This window comes from Poecile atricapillus, chromosome 10, assembly GCF_030490865.1.
Source record: "Poecile atricapillus isolate bPoeAtr1 chromosome 10, bPoeAtr1.hap1, whole genome shotgun sequence".
NCBI classification, from domain to species: Eukaryota; Metazoa; Chordata; class Aves; order Passeriformes; family Paridae; genus Poecile; species Poecile atricapillus.
In genome coordinates, this window is record NC_081258.1 from 14,492,653 (window position 1) to 14,514,984 (window position 22,332).

General features: G+C 40.0%; 1 protein-coding gene across 8 annotated transcripts in view; it reads left to right on the plus strand.

Annotated features, from left to right (window-relative positions):
• CNOT1 (CCR4-NOT transcription complex subunit 1) overlaps window positions 1-22,332 on the plus strand; it is a 54,809-nt gene that overhangs the window by 3,852 nt on the left and 28,625 nt on the right. For 7 of the 8 annotated variants that reach the window (XM_058845545.1, XM_058845539.1, XM_058845541.1 and 4 more), the window contains exons 1-17: window positions 1,669-1,687; window positions 1,806-2,082; window positions 5,791-5,898; window positions 6,577-6,675; window positions 7,175-7,243; window positions 7,347-7,401; window positions 7,784-7,987; window positions 9,346-9,514; window positions 10,719-10,845; window positions 11,137-11,247; window positions 12,388-12,558; window positions 13,078-13,205; window positions 14,144-14,384; window positions 15,829-15,948; window positions 17,008-17,130; window positions 17,362-17,513; window positions 21,927-22,077. In XM_058845545.1, coding sequence (XP_058701528.1) covers window positions 1,981-2,082; window positions 5,791-5,898; window positions 6,577-6,675; window positions 7,175-7,243; window positions 7,347-7,401; window positions 7,784-7,987; window positions 9,346-9,514; window positions 10,719-10,845; window positions 11,137-11,247; window positions 12,388-12,558; window positions 13,078-13,205; window positions 14,144-14,384; window positions 15,829-15,948; window positions 17,008-17,130; window positions 17,362-17,513; window positions 21,927-22,077 — 2,130 coding nt within the window. In that variant the 5' untranslated portion in view covers window positions 1,669-1,687; window positions 1,806-1,980. Of the gene's footprint in view, window positions 1-1,668; window positions 1,688-1,805; window positions 2,083-5,790; window positions 5,899-6,576; window positions 6,676-7,174; window positions 7,244-7,346; window positions 7,402-7,783; window positions 7,988-9,345; window positions 9,515-10,718; window positions 10,846-11,136; window positions 11,248-12,387; window positions 12,559-13,077; window positions 13,206-14,143; window positions 14,385-15,828; window positions 15,949-17,007; window positions 17,131-17,361; window positions 17,514-21,926; window positions 22,078-22,332 lie in introns of those variants that run through there. The other variant, XM_058845540.1, reaches the window with a different exon arrangement.

The following is a 22,332-nucleotide window of genomic DNA, read 5'->3' on the forward strand; positions in this document are numbered from 1 at the left end:
GTTCTCTGGGCTGGTTGCTGTAATCTGGTGCTCTTATGGGACTGAATTCCCCTTGCTGACTGCTTGTTTTAGTAAGTGCAAGTACTGTGCTGAGGTCTAGTGTGCTTGATTTTTAACAAATGCTTTTCAGAAGCTTAATATTGGTCATGTATGTTAAGCCCTGCCAGTAAGATTGTCTTGGAAGGCGTGTACTTGCCAAACCCAGTGACATTTTCTAGGTTATTCCAAAAGAGGAATGTAAAAGGTTATTTAAAAAAAAAAAATCAGGTACTGTACTACTGAGAAGTCTTTTTAAACTTTCGTGCCAGTCCTCCCTTCTAGATGTTCCACAGTCAGCAGGCTTTTAAATCTTAATATATAAAGGTAATGAATTCTAGCTTGTCACATATACTAAAAAGAAATTGAAGTTTTGTGTAATTCTCACTGCAGTTTTAGACATGCCCTGAAATTCTTTCAGAGACCAACTGCCTTGTCACTGAAAAATGCTTTCAGTATTACTGCTTGAAAATTTATTCTTTGTGAGATGTAAGTTTTATTGCATAAGAAGGATCTTGCATACCTTCAGTGAATAGTCAGGGCTTTCTATGGCATAAGGAAGGTCTGGAAGTCAGTTGATTTGACTTTTCTTACAAATAATTTACCCATATATTTGTGTAATATAATGAACTCTTTTAAAGAGCAGAACAGTCTTCGTTGCCTCTGATAGGATTCAAAACTGATGTTTTGAAGTGTAGGCAGAAGTTAAATAAGGTATAGTTCTGAGTATAAGTGAGTGAAAACCTTTGTATAAAGGGAGATGGGAAGAAGAGTTCTATTTGTACCCAGCACAGCCTGTTCAGCTTCCTGTGTGCTGCTGCTGTTGGGTGCTGGCAGAAGGATTCTCGACATGCTGAGCTGTGCTGCTGCAGGAATGCTCCCTGGACTGGTTTGCCCTCAGTTCCGTGTGCCAGGCGAACACATCACCCGAGCCATCCATTTCCATGATGAGGCAGAAATCGTGTGCTGGTGGTTTTTGCCACGGAGCCAAGAGAGCAAAGCAATAGTTCTTGTTCTGAAAAAGGGATCTTCAGAGTCTTGGCTTGAAGCCCAGTGACCTTTGTGTTTGATCAGGTAGAGCGTCCAAGCAGTGACTCTCCAGCTTGATTCTACCTCTGACAATGCACAGTGCTGCTTCTCAGAGCAGCTTGGGGCTTCGTTTGAGGCTCCCCACACTGTTGAATATGCAGGACTTGCTTTGGGATGCAATTTTGTCACACTGGCAATCTGTAATTTAACAGATGAGATGTCAAGTGCCAAGTTTTGTGTTGTCATAGAAATTTATTAAGCTGGCAAGCTTTGCTGTTGGAGCTCACTGGAAAGCTGTTTCAGTAGAAGCCAAATGTTAGTGTTAGTTTATTGCAGTTCTTTATGTGTTGCTCATTCACAATTGCTTGTTTTGGTGTACAGGGTTGAGGCAATGCTGCCTGGATATACTGAGGCAAAATATAGCAGAGATGGTAAAAGTGTGTTTTTTATATTAGTTTATGACTGGTGCTTTGAATGATTCTGACCTCTGATTGCTGCTGTGTGGTATTTAATTCATTATTCATCTTATTTTCTTCTTTCTCACGGTGCTGAAAATCATTCTTCTGGCTGAGCTGTTTGCTGGCTCTTTCAGACTACAAAATGCAGAAACAAAAGTGGTCAGGTAGTGTAAAAACAACTGAGCTTGTGCTGTGAAAACTAAATACTACTTCATTTTCCTTGTGAACATAGTTATGTGTCGCTGCTACAGAACTTAAATCTAATTTAATACTGTTTTCCAGGTGCCATGTTTCAGAACAGACAGAGACAACTGAGAAAGAAGAGCTGAAGCAAGTAACACAGAAACAGATACAGGCTCATTGGGGGAAAAAAAATTGACCTGTCTCTGAGGTGACTAAAGGGGAATAATGGTGATTTTGCGCCGGGCTCGGCCGCCTGCTTCCGCCCCAACCAGCAATGAATCTTGACTCGCTCTCGCTGGCCTTGTCTCAAATCAGCTACCTGGTGGACAATTTAACCAAGAAAAACTACCGAGCCAGCCAGCAGGAAATACAGCATGTAAGTAAAGTGATACAGTGCTGCAAAATAAATTTTGGAAAGAGAATTGGAGTTTCTCTTCTCGTTTGTATTTGTACTCTGTGGTGCTCTTGTTTATGTTACTGTTTGCAATGTTGGAAATTGCAGGGTGTGTCTGATACTTCTTCTGGTTCATCTGCCAAGACATGGAATACAGCTCAGAGCTGAGACCAGTATTAACTTTGTAGTTGAATATTAGGATTAACTGCTGCTCCCGAAGGGTGGTATAAAAAGCTTTCCTAACTTCTCCAGCTTTCCAGTTTTGGGCATTCAATAGAACACTGATTGGGAAGGGGAGGAAAATGTATACGTTCAGTGTTTAGAATTATTGTACTGAGGGCCTGAGTATGTTGTAATTTACCTCTGGGTTCTCCCTCCTCCCTTGATGGAAGTTTTTTTTCTTCTTTTCATTCAGTGACTCATGGCTTGGTCATGAAACCTTTCAGAAGGCAGGCAGACCAACTGCATGTTGAGACCCAAATGTTTGTGATTTTGGCAAGAATACTGTTTTAATTGAACTTTTTAAAAATAGCTCTGACTATTAGGTAGGGTGGACTGAAAAACATTATCTGGAGAGGAGTGCTTAGGAGGAATTGAATGCTACTGAGCTAGTTTTAGAAACTGGTTTAGTTCAGTTCCCAGCTGGGCCACTTAATGTTGAGTTTTTTTCCTGCAGAGGTGAAATCCTGCTACGATTTGAATCAGATTAGAAGGCCAGAGGGCTTAAGCAGTGAGTTTCTGTAACATTTGATGTCTTTAAAAGTGCATTCATTGCTTATCTTGAGGTGAGAGGAGAGTGATTTCAGCAGTATTGGCTTCTTTAAATGTAAGATGGAATAGATCTCTTGTAACTTGTGTAACTTTCTCGTGTTTTTCGGTTCAGTACTCCAGGGGCTCATTTGGGATCATGCTGTCCTTTTGATCAGCGTTAGTTTCAACAGATGGTTTTTGCAGTAAGGTGTGACTGAAGCATGACTTGATTTGGGAGAAGATATGGTTGATCTGCCATTCACTTGGAGCATAGCTCTCTGAAACAGGGACAGATTGTTCCTTACCCTTCAGCCAGGCCTCTTAGCTTCACTCTGGTGAGAGGGGTGAGAGACTGGGTCCTGGTCTGTGGAAATAGCTGGATTTCCATGTGTATGGTTATAAAGCAGATCTAGAATTTCAAGGCTAAATTCCTAAAATCTTAATCCCTTGTTGTCTTTTTAAATTTTATTTTCTTGGTATTGTTTTACTTTCGTGGTTGCTGGTACAATATTTCCTTAGCTGAACAGAATATATGTGCTGTAACTCTGTTTCATGCTATGCTGCTTGGGGTAAATATCTGGCATGATTCACTTAATTTTACAAAGTTTCCATCTAAGCATGTAGAGTTGTAGTAATTCATTCTTGGAGTTCTTCTTGTCACAACTGACCAAAATGACACATTTAGATACATCATTCGAGTGTAACAGTGGCAAGCTTGAGGAGCTAATTTCTGTTTAAATGTGTTATCAGTAGTCATTTAATATAGCTACTGCTTAAAAAAATAGAATATATGTTTTAAAAACTCAAAAATATTTTATGCATTTGTCAGACACAAATATTAAACTGTGGCTTCCTCTGAAGTGAGATTGTGTGGTCTCCTCCTAACATGGTAAGGAGAGCCTGGTTGGAGAGAGGGGGAAAGGGCTTTGTGGATGAGTTTATCTAGGAAAGCAAAGCTTTTTGAATCTAGAAAAACAGAGTTATTTTTTGTCTAATCCTGTATTTTCCCAAACATGTTACCAGATAAATACAAATACAAGTGGCTCAAGCTTTATCCTAAACCACAGACTGGTTGAGGTTGGAAGGGACCTGTGGAGGTCATTAGGTCCAACCTCCTGCTCAAACAGTCACTTAGATTGGGTTGCCCAGAAATATATCTGGGCAACTTTTGGGTACCAACATGGATGGAGACTCCACAACCTTTCTGGGCAGCCCCTGTCAGTGCTTGGACACCCCTGCAGTAAAAAAAATAGTATTGTTGATCTGATTTTATGGCTGGATACAAAGTAAATGTGTATCAAGGCTGCCAATAGGAAGGATTTTTTCAGCTTTTTTCAGGAAAACTGACAACTCTCATTCCTCATTTCCTGGAAGAGCTTTTTTGTGAATGTAGTTAGAGTTGAAATATGATACACTGTACTTTTAGTCTTCTCTTTCCTTCTTTCCTGTATGTTAAATTTTCAAATTTTTGGCCTTTGGAAGATACCTCAGTGCAAGGAAGCAATCTACTCCTGTTGCAGGCAAGTTGTGTGGATGGCTTTAGTATGTACAGTTTTCTTTGGCATCTGTTTACTTTGATGAATTCACCTTGGTCACAGCACCAGGCAGCTCCTTAGGAAATTGATCCGGCTTTATGTCAGTCTTGTTACCACATCCAGATCTTCGTATTTGATTGGGTTGCGCAGACAAACTGCCTGTTTTCTGAAGCCTGAGCTAGGGAGTAGAATTTGCTGTCAATTCAGGTTTGCTGCCTTTTGCACCAGTATGAGCATCTTCCTAATCCTGGGGTATAGCTGCCTTCAAAGGCCCAGCTGTCACCACAGCTGGGGTGTTTACTCTGGACTGACATACCACGGGCATGTATATTATGGCCTCTGGTCAGGAAGCAGAGCTAGATTCAACTTGGAAGTTTCTTTCCAGCAGAATAAAACCTGGCAGCCACTGGAATCAGCAGTCTCTGAGGGAAAGGGAAGCATAGACTCAGGTAACAGTAGAAAAATTGAGATGAAAACAGTCAAACATCAGAGCCCAAGCAGCCAGAGCCTAAAGAGCCACCCTGTTTGTTTCTTTGCGCAAAGAAACTACTGTAAGCAAGGACATTCATGATGGGTGAAGCAGTGGACTTGGTGGAGGTAGAGACCAGAGGCAGAGCTGCAGGTTTGTGCTGGCACATTTGTATCTCTCCTGCAGCTAGAGAAGGGGTATTGGGGAAAATGTTGCCAGTAAATGAAGGTTGGATTTGTTATTAGCTGCTACTGTTTGGCCCAAGAGGCAAGCTGCTGTTGGTTGGCTTCACATTTCTGACAGTATGGATTCTATTAAAAAGAAGTAAAGCTGTCTTCTTGGTTGGGGTGTAAAGAAAGGGCTGAGTTCTGAAACAGTCTGTAGCTATTTCAGACAACAAGCTGATGAGCTGGTCTGTAGCCAAGAGTTAAACTTAAGGTAAATGGTAGGGGATGCAAAAAAAAATGTAATATTGTTAAGATTTAGTAATGAGTCATAGGTGGTGTAAGTCAGTAAATGCAGGTAACCCATTGCACAGGTGCTGTTACAAGGCTGTGTTCTTGCAGAGTTAGGCACTGCAGCTGTGGGAGTAAATGGGGGAAAGTGAGGCCATGGATGGGCTGCTTTGGTGGCAGAATTATGAGGGTGACTTGAAAACCCCTTTTTACTTAGCTCTATAAGAATACCACCCCTGAAATGCATGGCTTCCGTGTCAGTAACTTGTGTCTAGATTCTCTTTGTTTATACTTCTTAGTTGCAAATACAGTTACTGATCTGGTTTCTAGGTTACTGATTAAAAGGAACATTTATAGCAGTTTTGTTGAAACTGCTGATGATTTAACTACTAGCAGTACTGCTGTATCCATGGTACTAGACCCAGATCTTGGTCTGTAATGACTGTTTGTTACCAAACTGTTTTTTGATCCTTTTTTCCAGATTGTGAATAGGCACGGTCCCGAGGCAGACAGGCATTTACTACGCTGTCTATTCTCGCACGTGGATTTCAGTGGCGATGGTAAAAGCAGTGGCAAAGATTTTCATCAGGTACAGTTTGCACTAATGCATCTGTTTATTAGTTTTGATTGTTAAAAATGTGCAGTGGGATTTAATCCAGGTCAAGCACAAAGTCAGGTTAGAAGCAGTAGCTTCAAACAAACTTCTGGTTATATCACTTTTCAAGTGCAAGCACTTTTTGCCAATCCTCAAATCAGAAGATAATTGTTGATATCTGACTTACAATCTCTTGATCTGGAAAAAAACAGGTCGCATCAGTATAAACGCTCTTTACCACATGCAGTACTCTAGTTTGAAAGCCTTTCTGTGTATTTTAAGAATTGTCCAAATCCATTAACTGACATGTCTGGTGCTGACTATGTCTATTGGCAGAAGTGTTTTCATCCTTAAGCAATTTTGCCACAAACTTCTTAGCTCCTAACCATGAATCAAATACTCTTGGGTTGTCTATTGCAATGCATGAGGATGTTTACAGAAAGCAAAACATTGCATATATAATGGAGAATGTTTCATCACTTTGTCAGTCTTGAAAGCAAAGCAAATCTGAAGAAACTTTGAATGAAAAAAGACTAGTTGATGTTAGAGAGAATTTGGGTACTTACATAACTACTTTATCTTCCAGTTTTTCTGTACACAGTGTACACAGTAGTTTATTTTTATAGTCCTGTTATAAAACTATGAATCTTCAGGTTATCTTGTTCTTTTCAGACTCAATTTCTGATCCAGGAGTGTGCGTCGCTGATTACAAAACCAAATTTTATCTCGACGCTGTCGTACGCCATTGACAATCCCTTGCACTATCAGAAGGTTTGTATGCTTCTTGAAGAGGAAGGGAAGTGTCAGAAACTGCACTGAATTGGTCTCTAGGAAACCAGCTTGTTTTCCCTTGTAGTAAAATTTTCAAAAACTGAGCTTGCCTGGTTGGTGTGGGGTGTTTTTTTGTTAAACTAAGCAAGTTAGTCAATCACTCAGAATGACTGTAAACTTAATTTTAATACTTCATCTAATGTTGGTACTTTGTGGTCTGTTTATGGTACCAGAACCAAAACAAATCATCAGTGCTTCTGTTTCTTTCAATATGAAAGCCATGATAATGGTTTAATAGTGGGATATATGGAAGAAGCTTTTAGCTGAAATTTATCCAAAAGTAGTTGGAAAGTTGTTTAGCCATATAAGTTTTATGTTAAGCCACAGCAGAATAGTTATTAATATTCCAAGCTTGCAAATAGACTGTAGATAGTCTGACACATTGCAAATGGGATGAATCCCAAAACATCTTTCATGTTATTCTTCTTATCTGTTTCAGAGTCTAAAGCCTTCACCCCATTTATTTGCCCAATTGAGTAAAGTCATCAAATTAAGTAAAGTTCAAGAGGTAGGTGAACTCTTATGTCAAATTTTTTTTACTTTTTATTTTTTAACAAAGCTAGTTAGAAAGGGTGAGGTCCCCTTACTATGATGTTTGTTTTTGTTTGTAGGTGATTTTTGGTCTGGCTTTACTGAACTCTTTCAGCTCAGATCTGCGAGGTTTTGGTAAGTTTTCTAACGTACTGCTTCAGGGACAGCCTTTTTCAGCGGTGCTTTCTAGATGGGTAGGGAAACCTGCCTAAACCTGACCTTGCAGTTAGGGGTGCCATTGGGAGGGGCAGTAGATAACACAGTCATCTTGTGTGAAGTTGAAGGACCATTTAATGAATTCCTTGCTTCATAATGAATCAAATTGGGGCATTGTGATATCTTAACTTGTAGTTGTCCATTAATATTTGAGTTCTCAGGTACAAGACTTCTGTTTAAATCTGAACTGTTGTGGCTTGTGGTAAACAAACTCAAATTAAGAGAATGGTAGCTAGCTAAATGAATCTCATACTAAAACAGAATCCCAGGTTTTGACTCTAACCTCTTCTGTTTCCAAAAGCTGCCCAGTTTATCAAACAGAAACTCCCGGATCTTTTGCGCTCTTACATTGACGCAGACGTCAGTGGAAATCAAGAAGGTGGCTTCCAAGATATTGCAATAGAGGTCCTGCACCTTCTCCTCTCCCATCTCCTCTTTGGGCAGAAGGGAGCCTTTGGGGTAGGACAGGAGCAGATTGACGCTTTCCTCAAAACATTACGTAGAGGTAAGTGTGCTGTTCAGGAAGCCTGACCAGATGCAGACTTTGAGCTGGATTTTTATGATTTTCTGTCAGTGTGGAGTGCTGAAGTGCTGGGGAGCTTGCTAACTTAGATCTCAGTAAATTTTTCTAAACTGACAGAAAAGTACCACTGTTCTGGTCTTATGTCCTAATGTACAGTTTTGCTTTCAATGAACAGTAATGTAGTCTCATGTTCTTGAATAGTTTTGATAAAGAAACATTGAGTAAGGGGTATTCAAGTCTGTGTTTGCTTTTATGTGGCACGGTATTTGTGGATTTAACTAAAGCAGCTCAGTGCACTGTAGTTGAGAATCCCCTTACAGAGTGAGGACCATACATTGCCATTTCAAACAGGTGCATTTTAAGCATTGTTTTATTATACTAGATGCAGATCTATGAGGACACAGTAGCATGCAAGGGAGGTGCTTCTGACTTAGACTCCAGTTCATTTCCTAAAAGCTACCATTGTAGTCTGTTCTTTTCCAAAGCCAGTGTTTGTTGTAAGCCTATCACACTAGGGAGGATTTGGACTCAATATGATAATTGAACTTAACCCACTCCTTGGTTCTCCACAGACCTTGAGGAAGCTACCGTTTATACAAGAGCAAAATATTTGTTCTAATTTTTTAAATATTACTTCTTATTTCATATGTATTTTAATAAAGATTAGTCTATTAGCTTGTGTAATTCCTGAAAATTGCTTTGGGATATTGGGAACTCTTCTCCAAAAGGCCGTGGAGGGTATGGAGATGTTACACGTCAACGATGCTGTCTCAGGAAGGCCCACCCGCAAGGTGCCTTTGTTGTTCTCCACTGTGAGCAGAGCTCTGATCCACAGATCTGATTGTCTCATTACCCATCTCTTAAACTTGGCCTCTCAGGAAGGAAAAAAATGAGTATTTACTCTTTCTATGCCCAAGTGCCAGGCTTAGTTTTGCTGTATTTCTTAGACTCAGTGGCAGATCCTTTGTTTCCTAATATTACCTGAATTGGAGAAGTGGCTTTTGCTGGACTGCTGTATTGTTTCCTGCTCTGCTTTTTTTGGATGACTGCTGTTAGTGACAATCTAGTTCTAAACTTACACCAGCACAGCTGCTGGCCTTTTGGGCAGCTGCAGAGCTGCAGTGAACCTGCATGAGCCTAGCTAGTTTAGTCTACATTCTTCTTCTCTAGGAATATCCCATTAGAGAACTGACAGTGGGATGGAGGAATGCTGCATCAGTGCTCTCTTGATTTCTGCAGCATTAGGCCAACTCTAGCGCAGCAGTGGAATAATTTTGAATGGTCCTACACACGCAACTGGAATTCTGGGTGTTTTGACACTTTGTTACTCTTGCTTTTAGATTTTCCCCAGGAGCGTTGCCCTGTGGTGCTTGCACCACTTCTATACCCTGAAAAACGGGACATTCTAATGGACAGGATCCTGCCTGATTCTGGAGGGATAGCCAAAACCATGATGGAGAGTTCTCTGGCAGATTTCATGCAAGAAGTTGGCTATGGCTTTTGTGCAAGGTTTGTAGGAAAACACAGTTTTCAAGCGTATAATTTTGGGTGGTGGTGGTTTTGTTTCTTGAAGTAAAAGGTGATGAACACTTTAAACACTAAAATAAGTAGAATCTTATCAAGTATTATGAGGTTGTGTATTTGAATTCTGGTTGTGTTTTGCTTTCTTCTGATGTGTGTTACATGCCTGTGGACACTGTAGAATTTTGTCATGGTAAGAAGTGCTACATAAAAGGATTCACATTGCTTGTGAAGGTTTCATAAGAATTTTACTATAAAATTACACCCTTTTGTAAGTGAAAATGAAAGTGTCTGGGTAGACTTAAATTCCAGCTAAATCCCACTAGAGTGCTGGAAGAACTTTGCTCTTGCAAAACTTAGCCCTCCAAATGAACCTGCTTTTTTGTAAGGAGCGTAAGGTAGAATTAAATGATTCTGTATTTCAAGAGAAAGACTTGATTACTTTGGGGAGGTGATGAAATCTCAAAGGTATGAAAATGAGTTCCTGTTTAAACCAAGAATTAAACCAAGAGGTAAAAACATCATGTATTGGAAGATAGTGAATGATTTCCTTTGTTAACATATGCCTGCTAATGAGATAGTTTATATACTTATGCTATATAAGTCTTTCTGGCCTAGTTATGAAGTGTTCACAAAATGGAAAAAAATTGCAAAAAAAGCCTTTAGTTCTGAAGTTGAAACTCAAGCATCTGCTCTGTTTTCTCTCTTGTCTCCTGGGAGGTTTTTGCTGGTGCCCTCTGCTCAGGGATGCCTTGGCTGAAGGGCAAACATTCATAGCTTACCTTGGAACAGTGCATGTCAGCATTGTGAAATGTGCATTCTCAAAGCCTTTGTTTCGCTTTTAGGTAGCAGAAAACTTGAGGCTTTGAAGCTCTGTATCACAGGTCAATAGTGGAAGTGCTTTTAACCAAGAAGAATGCTAAACCTACCTTGTGCTTTTGCTTTGATAGAACATAGTCTGTGAAACATCTCTGTGGCATCCCTGTCACTTCAGTACACCTGGCTTTGAACTGGAAACGTGGCACAGTGTATTTCATGGGAAAAATTGCAAAGATTGTCTACTGAATTTTTCTTCTTGGTTGTCCTGTAATTTTGTTATGTTGGATCATTTGACTAACTTGACTGAAGTCTTTTGCTGTGCTACAGTGAAACCTCCTTTTCTGTAAGATCTCTCTGTTTTGTTGCATCTTAGTGTGGAAGAATGTCGCAACATAATCATGCAGTTTGGTGTTCGGGAAGTCACGGCTGCCCAGGTTGCCAGGGTTTTGGGGATGATGGCTCGGACTCATTCAGGATTGACGGACGGTATTCCATTACAAGTGAGTGGCCTGTTGTGCTGGGGATTATATTTCAGCAGCAGAAGGAGTTAAAATGCTAGCCTCTAGGAATTTAACAATTGCTTGTATTATTCAATACTTGTACTTGTGACTGTTCTGCTGTAAATGTCTGTAATACTTTCATGAATGAAAGATTCTCAAGGTGTTAAACTGATATCATTACTAGTCTGAACTTCTGTTTATACCTTTCTAGCGCAGGGAGTTCTGTAGCCAGTGGGTGTTGAAACTGCTTTATTTTTTACTAGTGTTTGATTCAGTGTGTTTGACTTGCAGTCTATTTCGGCTCCTGGCAGTGGGATTTGGAGTGATGGCAAAGATAAGAGTGACGGAAGCCAGGCCCATACCTGGAATGTGGAGGTCTTGATTGATGTTCTTAAAGAGCTGGTAAGTCTTGTGAGCATCTTGGTCTTTTATGTGGATAAAGAAGGGCATATCTCTGTGTGATTATAAATCTTTTTAAGCTCTCCGACAGCCTGAATAGCTTTGAATCTCTCTAATGTAACTGTACTTAAATGCTGGGGGCTTCTTCCCTCATGAACAAGACAATTTTGAGGAATTCTGGGAAATGGAAGCTACTTGAATGAATATCTTGAGGGCAGTTTGAGATTCATTCTACACTGCTCCCATGTTTTCCATATTTCTGAGGGGTTTTGTGTTTCATTGTATTTCTGACAGTGGAAAGTTTTGTGCATCAGACACCTTGTTCTGGAAAGCTTCTTACTGTAGGCAGTAGTGATGAAAATTAAGGTATTTTTGTAGCTACTCATTCCAAAACTCTTCTTTATTGCTTCTTAGGTATGCTAATGCTATAGAAATAGGAAAGTTTTTCCACTGCTTTATAAGCAGTGATTTTTGTAAAGAACTCAGTTAAACATGAGTACAGTTTCCTTTGCTTGCCTTATACGGGATTTTTTCTGTATGTTTCCACTAATGTATGCAGGAGTCACTGTTTTGTGTTTCTAAACCTTGGACCATAAAACAGCTTTGTCTCTGGTACTCTCATGTCTCTGAAATGAGTGGTTTGTGTTCCATAAAGGCCACAGTTCCCTCCAAGCTTCCTCATCAATATTGTTTCACATTGCTCCTGAAAATACAGTGGGTGCATTACAAGGTCTTGGAGTTTACATTTTGCAAAAGGAGGAGCAAGTTCTGCTTGCCAGCAGATCAGACTCTTCTGCCTTTTATCAGTGGGTGTGGAAGCCTAGGAAAGGAATAAGTTAGTATGCTAAGAGAGGAGCTATATGTTTGGGGGTTTTTTAAGAATTGTTAATTAAATGTTTGGAAGGAGAGACAGCTACTCTAGTACTGGGAAAGTGCAATTTCACAGGGTAGTTTAAAACATTAACTTGCATCAGATTCTCACAACTATATAAATACATCTCTTTTTAAAACAAAACCCTCACTTTCAACTAAAAGTTGGGTGGATGTTAAGTTGGGTACAATACTGATGAAGAGGGATTCTTTCAAGACAGTACTGGAGATTGTAGTGTGCAAGGCTCACAACCCTTGTTTGTCTGTTTGCAGAACCCTACCCTGGACTTCAAAGTAGTAACGTATGAATTGGACCATCCAGGATTTCAGATTCGTGATAGCAAGGGCCTGCACATTGTAGTTTTTGGCATCCAGAGAGGGCTGGGCATGGAGGTTTTTCCAGTTAATGCCATATACAGACCTTGGAAGCATGCAGAGGGCCAGGTATGTTTACCAACATTTTTGCTCTATCTGTAGAATATTTGCAAAGTTCCTGAATTTCTTGAATGATAAATAGTGTGAATGTTTAGATAATCCTCATTTGAGACCTTGGCCTGTAAGGCACAAGCCTCAGGTGTGTTACAGAAGTACAGTGTGTGATTGACTGCATCGAGTGGGACATGGTCATTTGCTGTGCACTGTTACCCTACCTTTGGCCCCAGCAGAGTTCTGTGTGTAGTGCAGCTGAGCATGGAACTGCATAGCAGTGCTCTGGGGTGCTTACCTGGTTACACAAAAAGGCCACAGCTTCATGCAAACAAGTACCCTCAGCATGTCTATACCCATCATTCTCAAATTCTAGAAGTGTGAGGTTCAGTCTGGCATAAAACACACAGTGAAGTTTGGGTCATCCCTACTACTGAGTTGATTTATATCATTCTCAAAATGTGACACTTGATAAAGTAGAAGGAACCTGAAACTCTTAATATCTAAACTACTTTTGACATCTTTTTTTTATTCCAGCTCTCCTTCATCCAACATTCCCTCATAAACCCTGACATCTTCTGTTTTGCTGACTACCCTTGCCATACTGTTGCCACAGACATCCTGAAAGCACCACCAGAGGATGACAATCGAGAAATTGCTACATGGTAACAAACCTGCTCTCAACTGCTTTTCATACATAGAGTTAGAGTAAGATTACTTGTCTGGTCAAAGTGGCATTATCTTCATGCAGCCAGATTTATTGTAGCTGTGTACATACCAGTAGATCAGCCATTAGTATTTGTGACATGTTTGATTGGTGAAACTATTCAGAGTATCAGAACTTTCTGTGTACTTCCAAATATCTTGCTTTTGTTGGAGTCTTTGGCTTGTTTGGAGAGTTTCTGCTGATGTGTTTTGGCATATCCTGGAAGCTGAAAGGAGGGAATAGAGAAGGTGGTTTGAAACTTAAATCTGTCTTTCCCAGGATGATATTAGAGAAACTTGCTCTACTTGTTTGAATGAAGTCCTAAAATTTAATTAATAAATGCTGACTGGTGTGACTTCCTGAGCTGACCTTTTACACCCCTTTTTTGGTATAGTCATGTAGCTTATTTCAGTACAGATACTTTCTTCAATTATATGGCCCAGAATAGGGAACTGAAGGATGAGGAATACAAGTAAATTGTATTTATTGTTTTACTTGTCTATGAAACAGGCAAAACTGAGTAGAGTAGAGTAGCTTCACTAACTTTCACAAGTGGGGACTTTGAGGTGTTTTAAAGTGTATTCCATTTCTGGAAGTATATTTCACGTTAAATTATCCAAGTGACCCACCTCAAGCTGAATTTTTTTGACATCAGCTTTCAGTTCCCTCTCCTCCGTAACATAATTCGGAACCGTTAAGATCTTGAGTTATTTTTTTATAGTTTCTTGCAGGCTTAATTGAACATGGTAAGAGCTGCAGTGTCAGGTTGTTTGCAGTGGGTTGCTTTATATATCCTTACAGTTGCTGCCATAAAATACTTGAGTCCAGGATCCTGTAAACTTGCTGCTTTGTCACTTTGTGCGGGTTGCCTATTTGTTTTTTCTTCTCTTTTGTTAGGAAGAGCCTGGATTTGATTGAGTCTCTGTTACGATTGGCAGAAGTGGGGCAGTATGAACAGGTTAAGCAGCTCTTCAGTTTTCCTATCAAGCATTGCCCAGATATGCTGGTATTGGCCTTATTGCAGATCAACACGTCCTGGCATACCTTGCGCCATGAACTCATCTCCACACTCATGCCAATTTTCCTTGGCAACCATCCCAACTCAGCCATCATTTTGCACTATGCATGGCATGGACAGGTAAGTATTTTCACTGCAGTTTGTTCCTGTAACTTGAAAGCTTGTTAGGTTGAACAGTTACAACAATGTTTGTACTGATTTATTAACTGGTCAGTTTAAAACCCAAGAGGTAAATTATCCGTGGTTTATGCAGAGTAATGGGATGTCTCTTCCCTAACTTGAAGCAAACTGTTATGGTTTGGTTTTCAATAATATTCACTGAGAAAATATTCCTGGAAAAGTACAGAGACCCAAATTAAGTTTGACATTTTAAACCTTTAGCTTTAAACAAAGTTGACCACTGTTTTATTTTAAGAAAAAGGAAAAAATGCAAGACCAAACAACTCAAAAGAAACCCCCCAAAACCTCACAAGAGCATCACCTACCCCACCCCCTCAACTCTCAACTTCACACATTTAAAGTGTAAAAACTTGAAGTAGTAAGAAGTGAGAAGGTTTAAACCAAAATAATCTCCTTTGTACTTGCCAAAAAGTGAAGGCTATTCTAGACATAAAAAAACTACCTGCACTGGAAGTTTTCAGATTCAGGATGTTTTCTGAAGACTTGGGACTGGATGCTGACCTTTTTCAAGGAGAGCTTCCATGTAGGGATGTGGTAGCTGTGTATGTAAATCCCATACTTCTAATGGATGTTTTGTTTGGTGTGGCCTTCATCATTGTGGGCACTGGTAGTTAAAGAGATGTCATACGAAATTTAAAGCGAAGGAAGTTTCTGGGCTTGGAGGGAATCTGCATTAGCAAACATGTTTCTCTGTTCATCTACAGTAGAGTTAATGGCAAGAAGCTTGACCTCTGAGGTCATGCTATAAATGTTTTATATTTTCTTGACGGAAGTCTTTAAATTGAAGGATGAGGGTGGCATAGACATGAAGTGCTTTTTGTATGAGGTCTTGAAATGGCAGAAGAGGCAATTTTTCTACAGGGTAGGTCTCAGATCAGGGCACTGAATGACGATTGCCATGGGACATGGTGCCATTCCATGACACTTTTCCTTTAAACAAAACCCTTGCTGCCGTAAAAATCTTACTTGCGTTGTATTTTGAAATTGCTCCTGTATGAACAAAGATCCAGATACTGTGTTTTCCTTTTTAAGGTGTGGTACTGAATTTTCACTTCAGGACATCGTGTCAGGCATAACATTTTGTAAATATTTGTGTAGTCTAAAAGCAATTTGCCTGTGATAGAGAGGAATTGGTCCTGGACAGTGATAGGAAAGAGGTGGGGATGTATGTATCTACCATTTGCAGTCAGCTACATCCTTTACTTGTAGCTCCTGGATAGTTTATTTTTGCATAGAAAGAGCTCAAATCAGAAGCAAGTTCTGAAGCTAAAGACTAATATGTCTGTATTTTAAGCTTTTTAGTTGTGAAATACCCTGTTGAATGTTCACATAATGATCCTGTTGCTAGAATCATGAAGTACAATCCTAATTTAATTCTCCTCAGGGTCAGTCTCCTTCAATTCGTCAGCTTATCATGCATGCCATGGCAGAATGGTACATGAGAGGGGAGCAGTATGACCAGGCAAAATTGTCACGTATTCTTGATGTGGCGCAAGACTTGAAGGTGAGTTTTGAAAAATACTGCCATTATTTTTTGTCTGGTGTCTTACGCAGACTTGCTTGTCTTTTAACAAAAGCTAAGCTTAACTTAGATTAATTTAGTAAGGATTACATTGTTTAGGCTTGTCTGAATTAATTTGTGGCTGCTGTCCCTCATCTTAACAAAAAAAAAAAAAGCCTACATTCATAAGACTTGAAGTACTCTTCAGCTGAGTTGTGGTATCTGGCTATAGAGGGTTCCATCCTGTCCTGTTGTGAGCCCAAGACATTTTACTTGGTATTTGCAGTGGGTTGGTTATCATGGCTTAGCTGACAAGTACCTTGGGAAGCAGCACAACATAACTGCTTGCTGAATGTAGTGTGAATCCAGGAGGAACTTTGACTGTTTTAACCTTGAATACTGTTGAAATGAGAATGTAGAAAATATCAGATTTTTGTGTGAAGGTGGTACTGCTAAACATAATGGAATGGAGATTTCTTGATAAAGATATAAAATCTATCTTAGATTTTATACATTGATGAAAGACAGGAAGTTGTGACTAATTTCATTGAGGCCTTTATTGCTTCCTAAAGTTAGATGCAAAATAATGGGGTGTCTCAAAGTGCAAGAGCACCAGCTGCTGCTTGAAGTCAGTTTTGTTTTAGCAGTTACAGTGTTCAGAGATGACCTCTTGGAGCAGATATATTCCAGGTATCTCTGAAGTGGTTGGGGTCTGTTTGCAGGAAAATGGTAGGTTCTGCTGCTTAACTTTGTAGCAATATCAATTTGATAGGTCTTGAGCACTTGCTGGTGGTTTTTTGTATCACAGAGGAATTTAAAACTGTCAGCACAAGGTCACTTGAAAGAAAGTGAAGTCATGATTTCAAATCAGAGCTCTTGCTTATTTGTTCCACAAGTGAGCTAGAAGTGAGGTTGATAGTACCAATCTTTGTTGACAAAGGAAGCATAGCAGCATGTCATAATAAGACTTCTTTACTAAAATATGTATGGGAACTAGAAAGAAAAGAAAGGAGAAAGGGTATCTGTGTCTTCACTAGTAGTCTTCTGATTTTCTTTCTTTAGGCCTTGTCAATGCTGCTAAATGGTACTCCATTTGCCTTTGTTATTGACCTTGCTGCACTTGCCTCTCGACGGGAATACCTCAAACTTGACAAATGGCTCACAGATAAAATTCGGGAGCATGGGGTAAAGCAGGATTTTTCTCTTTATTTTTGCACTCTTGTCAGTGACTAACTTAAGTCACTTCAACAATTTTATAAGTAGCTTTAAAGTTGTTAAAAGTGTCCATGGTCTGATAGTTCAATGTTTTCACTGAACTATAGTAGCTTAGTGGAATTCTTTCCATGGTGCAATTGCCAAGTTTGAAACAGTGTCTTGGATGTGGTTTGGAAGATTAAGATAACATTTTTTCCTCAGGAACCTTTCATCCAGGCCTGTATGACTTTCTTAAAGAGAAGATGTCCATCTATCCTTGGTGGCCTTGCTCCAGAGAAGGATCAGCCCAAAAGTGCTCAGCTTCCTCCAGAAACCTTGGCGACTATGTTGGCCTGTCTGCAGGCTTGTGCTGGGTAAGAATTCTATAGTTTATACTGAAAGTGTAATCCGTTTGCAGGATTGGCACGTGATCACAGCTGGTTTGGAATTTCATGTGGAGAATGGAGTTAATGAGAGTGTGTAAACTTTCAGGGATAGGTGCAGTAGTACATTTTATTTTGAATTGAAACTCCTGTTGTAGGCTAGATTACAAGAGCTTGAGTATCGTCTTTATCATCAAACAGGTGAGATGATCTTGGTGACTAGAGGCTGTCTGGTTAGTCAGATAATCAGTTGTTAATGACTAGATAGATATAAGGGTGTAATTCAGATAAAGGAGTCAGGGCCATGGCTACAGAATGGGACATCATCTTGGAAAACAATGGCTTTGTAACCAATTTTCTGATTGTGTTAACCAAGTATTTCTGTGTAGTAACTGCTTTGGCACAAAGGACTCATGCCATCCTTATGTGTAGGAGAAACGTGGGGAGTGGTGATTGTAGTGTAATTGAGACTGAAACTAGGCATATGTAACTTCTTTTGTCTTTGAGAGGAAAAGACTCAAAGTAGTCAGATGGAAAGTATTGAACATCTTTTGCAGATCAGATTGTTTAGCTGAAGTCAAAAGAAAAGGGTTTGGATTTGAGGGCTGCTTGAGTCATGGGTAGAATATGGAAGGCCTGATGGAAACTGAAGTTGGACAAATCAGTCTTTAAATGCTTTGTACACACATAGTAAACGTGACTGAAAATGGTGAAACATTTGTGGTGTTGTTTCTTAATGCTGTCAGATCAAGGTGGTGTTGAACTGCAGCAATATTCTATTATAATTATTATAATTCAAGAAGAGATAATGTAGTGCAATGTGCGAGCCAGAGTGGCTGGAAGCTGGAGATGGGGTTTGTTTTGCTGATACATTTTGGCACCAAATGAGGCTGGCATGTCCAAGTGTGTGTTACCTAATCTGGGGTTTATATTGTGTCCTTAGCCAATGTGGTCTTGAAAGAGATAAGAAGCATCTTTAAAGGTACCCAGGATGATTCATGGTTCTCATGTAGATAGTAGGAAATTAGTACCAACATAGAGTTGGTTACAATAAGTATTGTAACTGAAAGGGAATTTGAGGTACCTGTAAGAGTTTTGGAGAAGGGGTTCTCCTGTTTTCTACTGGAACCTGTGCAATTGAAGTTCAAATGTTTCTGAAATATAATGGTCTAGCACATGTTTTGGTCTGAAGAGAGTTCACTAATTTTCAAGTCAAAGTGCATCTTCTGAAACTGTAGTTCACAAATGAACTTATATTCCTTGTTTTGCATGCTGCAGTGTCTGTGTTTTAGAGGTTTAATAGTTAACTGTAGATTTGAATTGCATCTAATATCATTGTGTTCTGAATTTTAATGTGTTACCAAGTTTTATTTATTCCATTAATTCCAAACGCCACTAGTTCTCTACTGGCACAATTCTCGCAGCCTTTGGTTTCTTTTTATAGCTACTTTTATTCCCTTTTATACAAGAATGTGACCTACTTGCAGTCATTTTCCATTAGTTATTCTCTTTGAGCTTTAGAAAGAAAAACCTTGGATTTCTTTCATGAAGCAATTGCTTTGATTAGCTTAGGTTTCAGTCACGAATGGAAGTAGGCGTTGTAAAGACTAGAAGGTTAAAATCACAGTAAATATTAAATACATTTGGGAGGGTAGCTGCACTTCACTAGCTGAAGGCTGCCATCTCCTAAATTTGTTGGTTTAGGAGCCTGCTCTTTAATTAGGCTATAGTTAGTTCTTGTCTTGTTTTGTGACCTGGGAGACACTTTTTTTTAGCCACCAGGTCCCTTCATGTTCTGAAACTTATTTTTGGTGCAGCTTGTTTATCACTAGTGAGCACTGCAGTTGTGGCATCATGTAACAGTGAGTCTTCAAAAAGAAATAAGTGTTTCTTCTATTACTGAGTGTTTTTACAATGAAGTCAGGCTTGGTTGCAGGCACCACAGGCTGACCAACCATGTCATTTATTAACGAGCTGCTTGTGAGAAGCCCTTCCCTCATGGATCTGCAGTGAGTTGAGAGGGGCAGCAGTGTCTTCTCCACACGGTCATGTCCTGCAGGGTCCAGGTGTGTCAGTGTGGGGAATGGTCATTTCTTCAGTCCTTGTCTCAAACAAGGAAGAGGCTTCTGTGTACCTGTGCCTCAGGGATGAAAAGGCTTGTTCCTGCTTTGTAAGAAAGTGTTTGGGGGAAAAAAGAGTAAGAGAAATGAACATGTGATTCCAGCAAGCTGGAACTTCCCTTACGGTGACAATTTTGGTGCTCTAGACTCTGGTCCCTGGCTCTCAGCTCACCAGCTTCATTCGCCTGAAATGCAGACTGGGATTTTTTGTGGATTTTGGTTCAGTTGGGTTTTTTGGTTGGTTGGTTTGGGTTTATTTTTTTTTCAGAAAACCTGCAGTTCTGTGATATCTAAAAATAATGTGTTATTTGCAACTTGATACAGCAGTGTGTCTCGTGACATGATAAAAAAGTTAACCTTCAGTCTGCCTAGATGGCGAGACAAAGCATTAGTGGTTCTCTCCAAAGCACAAATGGCCTAACCAGTCACCATAAATATCCAGCTTGGGGATAGTAAGTCTGTCTTTGTCCTCATTCTGGGCTTCCCTATTATCTGTCTACAGCTGGTTGGAATTTCTTTTGCAAAAGCATGTTGTAATATTTAAGCACAAAACCTGCAAATTTAACCCCCCAAAAAAGAGGAGGGCAAAAGACTGAGGTTGGTAACTACATGTGAACTGTAGACTCCCCTGATCCATTCCATGGCTAACTGAAGTGCTGTTTGGTCTTGAAATGCCTCCTGCATCAGAAAAAATCCTGTGGTGCATTTCAGTTGGCCATACATACATTTAAATGTATGACTGTGGCATTGGGGTGAGGACAAATACATACCATAGATACTGAGGCTACTGTGTGACAAGCTCAGAGCTCTGTCTTCAGGTCTGGTTGTGCTTTCTGAAAAATAAATCTCTTTGGAGCTAGATTTCTGATTGCATTTTCATACATTTCCCCCCCAAGCCCATTTGTTTTGAAATCTTTGAAACAAGGCTCTGGTGAGGGGATGTTAAGAGTGTAAAGGGGCTAGCTTGTGAAACAGTTATTAACCTGTCCATTGCCTTGTATAGAAACCTGGTCACTTCAATACCTCCCCAGATTTCCCATATTTCATGGGTGGGATTTTCCCCACACTGCAGAGTGGATGGCTGGCTTTGGAGGACAGCTGGAAGCCCTTCACTAATTCTGTGTGTCCTGTAACAGGATATATGCCAAAGCTAAAGGCTAATCTTCAATTCTTCTGCCTTAATCACCATGATGATTTTTCCCTCTTTTTCCCTTTATCCCAAGAGTTGAGCAGTAAAAGCTTGTGAAAATTGAGTTGAAATGAGGAATCTTCAGACAAGGTTAACAGAATAACAAAGCTGTATTAGGATAGTTGCACCATTACAGGAAGGAATCTACAGCTTTAGCTGTCTTCACCAGAAAGATATAACTGAAGTTCAGGAAAGCATAAATAATTGACTGTTTTTTTCCAAAAGGAAAATGTTAGTGTTCTGTTATTATGTCTGTGGTTAGGTAAGTCAGCAATAGAGTTGGCTTTGCTTCCAGTTTGGGATCCTGGCAGTCAGACATGGAACACTTTGGAAAGAGGTACTGACTGCTCTGGGTTGTGCAATGACTTTGTGCCTAAGTTTGAGTTTTCTGATGTTTTTTGATTCTATTTTCCTTGAATAGTTAAATTTCCTGTCTCTGTTTGGGTTTAGTGCCAGTGTGTGAAGCACGTCTTTGTCTGTAGACAGATAAGTTTTAGTGAAGCGGGTGGTGGTATTTACCTGTTCTTTTTTTGTCTGTGAATCCATAGCCCATGTATCTCATCTTTTAGAGAGACTTTGTGTGTAATAAGATTCAAAATGAGAATAACCTTAAATGGTGAAGTTTGGGTATGGAAAGAAGCCATGAGGGGCAGTTTTGAACAAGGGATCACAGCATCGCTATCTGTATTATAATTCATGGGGTTAAGCTGTTATGTAGCCTGTAACGTGGACAGCAGCAGACAGAGGCTCTTCCACGAACCTGTTGGAGCCGTGTAGGTACATATCCCAGCCTTCTGTAAGTCCTTATTTGCTGGGATAACTGTAAAGGAGTATTTGAATCATCAAAAACAAAGCAATAGTCTATTGGCGATTGCTGTAGAACTACAGTTTAAACTTTTCTATTTAAATATAGCTGTGTCTCTTGGGAGATGATCTAAGGCAAGTTTTCTAATAACAAAATGTAGCTTTTGCCGGGGTTGTTTTGCAGCTTCTTTCTGTGAAATGTGGCCTCAATTTCTCTAGGAAAATCAAATAAGTTAAGGGCCTTATTTTTGTGAATGTCACATGGCTCACTGTCGTGCTTCTGCATCCCAGGAGTGTTTCACAGGAGCTGTCAGAGACGATCCTCACCATGGTAGCAAACTGCAGTAATGTCATGAACAAGGCTCGACAGCCCCCACCTGGAGTCATGCCCAAAGGACGCCCGCCCAGCGCGAGCAGCTTGGATGCCATCTCTCCTGTGCAGGTAGAACCATCACATGCTGCATTTTCAGAAGGTTGTGTTGATTTAGTGCTAGTTCTGCTGTACTAGTTGATCTCTTTCTGCAGGACTAAGTCAAACATCATCTGGCTCACATAGTTTTGTGCTTGCATGTCTTGATAGCTTGCTTGTAACTAGAGAATAATGTCTGAGGGATGTAGTTCAGAACTGTCTCTCACTTCACTGATGTCTGTAAGAAGTAACTGTGAAGTATTATAGGATGGGAGCACTGAGGAGGGA